Source organism: Dermacentor variabilis, unplaced genomic scaffold (assembly GCF_050947875.1).
Source record: "Dermacentor variabilis isolate Ectoservices unplaced genomic scaffold, ASM5094787v1 scaffold_13, whole genome shotgun sequence".
Taxonomy (NCBI): Eukaryota; Metazoa; Arthropoda; class Arachnida; order Ixodida; family Ixodidae; genus Dermacentor; species Dermacentor variabilis.
Window position 1 is genome coordinate 23,370,277 of NW_027460291.1, and position 4,172 is coordinate 23,374,448.

Below are 4,172 nucleotides of genomic sequence, written 5' to 3' on the forward strand. Positions count from 1 at the left end.
CCACTTTAGCCTTGTGACAGCTGTAATTATCCGTGACCCCCCGCAAGCACTTACCTTTCAACCAACGTGCAAGTCCTGAGGGAAGCTAGATAGAATGGAAGAGAGGATGGGCGAGAGGAGGCAGAGAATGGGTAGAACCGACTCAATCGTGATACGAGTGAATAATAGCTTTGCCACTCTTCGCTCGCACTTCCCATACAAATAGAAAGGGGGGGGGGATAGGGAAAAGGTGAGGTGAGAAGGTAAGGGAACACTGGTTAAACTTAACCTCAAGGTTCGGTTCGGTGCGTTTCTTTTATTTTTGAGAACTAAAACCATGGAAATATGTCTAGCGGAAAACTTACGCAGTGCGTGCAGAAGCAGAACTGCTTTAATTAAAGCGCACCACAGGGTCTAGGCGACACAACGGACACGGTCGCATGTCAAATCAACACTTCTGTCCCTGCCGCGATAGTTTCGCGGCTATGGCATTGCTGAGGTCGCGGATTAGACCGAGACAGGCGCATTTTGACAGGGGCGAAATATAAAACGTTCGCGCACTTTGATTTAGGGGCACGTTAAAGAAGACCACGGCGCCCCAATTAATCCCGGACCCGCCACTACGGCCTGCCTCATAATCCAATTGTGGTTTTGGCACTTACAGCCCCATAATCCAATTGAAGTTTAATGCTTCTGTAATGATGTGATGTGCCATGTGAGGCAATGACAATGCTTAACCCTCTCAGAGGTTGTAAAAATGACGCACAGCAATGCCTCGAGGAGACACCTCTCCCTTTTTGTTTTGTGTACTACGCAGAAAAACAGCAGTTGTGCACGCAAGGTAACGTTTAACATCAACTCCCCACTCTTGTGTTCTACAAAATATTGAAAAAATTCAACATTCTGAGTCAACATCACTGCTAGTTGTCGTCAGTCAAAGCAAACAGCACACAGCTTCGGTTATATCTATTCTCACAGTGCGTCGGATCTGCATAGTTATTTTTTTAAAACAAAGGTTAAGGGCTTGTGGTTGGTGAGAATGTAAGAGCTATAGCCTTCAAGAAAAAAATTAAATACTTGGCAGCGTAGTACCCCCCCCCCCCATGGCCAACATCTCCCTCACGAAGGGGCTGTAGCGAGCTTCTGTGTGTTTAAGGCGCTTTGAGAAGAAACCCAGCGGCCTCGAGTCTGTGCCATCGTGCTGCTGCATACTGCAGCCACTGCCATGGTCGATACGCCTACCATAAGACGAGTTAGGGCGTCGGGCAACGGATCAGTTAGCAACACTGCAGTCACGAACCGCCTTTCGGCTTCCGGGAAGGAGTGTACATCCTCGCTTGCCCGCACCTGTGATTCTAGTGTCTTCGTGCCTTGGGGTAAAATGCGATGGCCGAGAAAATCCAGGGCTTCAACTCCGAAGATGCACTTTAGTGCTTTTGGACGAGGCTGTGTTTATCCAGATGCTCAAATAGACGGCGAATGTGTTCTTTGTGCTCTTCGTCTGTGCGTCTTGCAATGAGAATGTCCTCAACGTCGACGAAGATGAACGGGAGACCACACATAACCTCGACCATGAACCGTTGAAAAGATGGCGCCGCATTATTCAAACTGTGTCATGCAGACAAGCTCAAATAGGCCAAATGGAGTAATTAAGGACTTCGGAATGTCGCTGGGTTCGACAGGACTTGGGTAGTACGCACTCATCAAATCGATCTTGCTATACATTTTGGTTCCTGCGAGACGAGCGCCGAAGTCATATATATGAGGAAGCGTGTATTGATCCGGAGTAGCGACCGGTTTCAAAGCTCGCTTATCAGAACCAGACCTCCAGTCGCCACTGCCCTGGTTTGAAACCAGATGGAGAGGTCAAGACCAAATGCGAGAGGAACGACGAATAACGCCGAGCTGAAGCATGTGTTCGAACTCATGGCGGGCGACTTGCAACTTCCATCCAGCGCGTCTCAGTGCCCGGGCGGCGACACGTGGGCTGGTAGTGGTGATATGATGCGTCAACTTGCGTTTCACGGGCAGCGCATCGTTTCGGGGCTTCGTGAGTTGCGGGTACTCGATAAGTATCTTGTACTTTGAGGCCGGCCAAAACGTACGGATACCAGATTAGGTGAGGTTGGGTTGCAGGCCAAGTACATCGAGCGAAGTGACGTTATTCTTTAGGCACCGATCGCGAACACTCACATCCAAGTTCAAATGGCTGAGCAGGTCTGGTTCCATTCTGGCAAAGCTCACTTCGGCTACCACAAGCAGCCATTTGTGCAAGCGCCGGAGTCCGATGTCTAGCGTTATTGACTGGAGCCCATAGGAACCGATGGCAGTGCTGTTCACTGCGTGGAGCGTGGTTCTGGACTTGCTGCGTCGGCGATATGCGGCAGTGGTGGTAACGATAGACAGCTTGGCTCCGCTGTCGACGAGGAGGTAGGTGCTGGTAATGTGGTCGACTACGAGTAATAGGCGGGTTATGCGAGGGCCGATGTCGCATGCCACCGTTTGCGACTGGCCGATGCGTTCGCCGTCCCCGAACAGGGCTGGGTGTAGGGTTTGCTCGTTCGCGATTGCGACGGTGATAGCAGCACAACTGCCGCGGCGTGTCTCTAGGTGCGCTGCGAGACTATGAAGGCGAACGGTTGCGCCGAAGTTTGTCGCCAATGTTGCCACCTGTCGTCAGCTTCTCCAGTGCACTGCTAAGACAGTCGACTGTTACCTTCAAGGTGCGAGAGTCGGTCCCCTAGCTCTCGGACTCTCGCAGCGGCAATAGGTAGCTGTGCCGCAGACAAGCAGTCGAATATGGGGTCAGCGAGTGCAGCTAGCCGATCGAGACTCCTCTCATCGGAACCAACTAGCACAATGTGTGCAGATTTTGGGAGGCGTTGCAAGAGCAGCAGCCCGCGGAAAATTGGAAGCTAGCCCTCGATCGCGTAGTCGCCTCCCAGCAGCTGACTCAACCAGTGCAGGAGTTCTGGTGGTCGTTGGTCACCGAGTTCCTCGGAGAGGAGCTGTTGGAGCGTCCTCTGTTGCAATGGCTCGATGCGCGGCAGGACCCTGCGTTTCAGGTCCTCGCATGCTGTGGCCGACGTTGTACCCGCTAGCAAGTCGTCTATGACAACTGCGATGTCGGAGGGCAGCGCGGCCACGACTTGCGGGTACGTTGCTCTTTGTGAAGTGATGCGGCAGAGTTGAAAACGGACCTCTGCTTGCATAAACCAAACTCGAGGATTCTTGCCCACTGAACACATATTGGTCTATTAGCCGTCTACAAGACATCTTTGGAAGGTCAGCAACACATCTTGAAAATCATTGTAAACGTTTACAAGATATCTTCAAGGCGTCTTGGCAAGATATTTAGGACTTCTTGAAGACGTCATAAGAAAACTTTGTACGATGTCTTAAAACGTCTTGTAGTCTTCGTGAAGACCATCTAATTAACTGCCAAATAAGGTATCTATGACGCTTTGCAAGACATCTTGTAGGCGTTTTAAAAACGACTATACGGGATTTTGCGAGACGTCTTGTAGCCATTTTAGAAAAGGCTATGAGTTGTTACACAAAATATCTTGTAGGCGTTTTAAAAACGGCTGTAAGAAATGTTGCGAGACGTTCTGTAGCCGCCTTAAAATTGTTTTCCCAACAGTTTAAACAGATTTTTGAAGACCAAGGTGCGGTACCTTCTAGTCAATATGGTAACGTAGCCCTAAAATTTAGTAAAGCAATTTTTTTACATTTGTAAATTTAACGAGTGACAGGTCATTTAGAGCCCTAAGGTGATGTACGTACAAACCATTCAAAGCTCTTTAAAAATAGCAGTACTTATAGTCAGGAATGTTTAACATTCACTGCAAGCGTCAGCACCTTAAAACTGTACCGAAAAGCACCACTTGTTCAGAGGGCTAGAGAGTAGTTCAAAAATGACAGCAAGATCTACCAAACCTATCGATTTGCAGTGGGAACACTATAGTCAGGGAAGCGCTAGCACAAAGAGGACAGTTTAAGTCGTTTATACACACTAAAATTCAGTCGTAACATTGTAATCCAGAGTGTGCCTCCTTCTAGATCAACTGTGCAAAGAAATGTTGCTGAGCTTCAGTGATCTGGCGAGAAACGGCATACACTGCAAATATGCGTTGGTCTGGGAAGGCCCAAGATCATTTTCCTTACCTTGTCAACATTGTTCGGGATTGGCG

General features: G+C 49.2%; 1 protein-coding gene across 1 annotated transcript; it reads right to left on the reverse strand.

Moving 5' to 3' along the window:
* Positions 1-2,894: 2,894 nt before the first annotated feature.
* Positions 2,895-3,227, reverse strand: LOC142566626 (uncharacterized). Its single transcript, XM_075677461.1, has one exon. The coding sequence runs from the start codon at positions 3,225-3,227 to the stop codon at positions 2,895-2,897; it is 333 nt and encodes a 110-aa protein (XP_075533576.1).
* Positions 3,228-4,172: the final 945 nt, after the last annotated feature.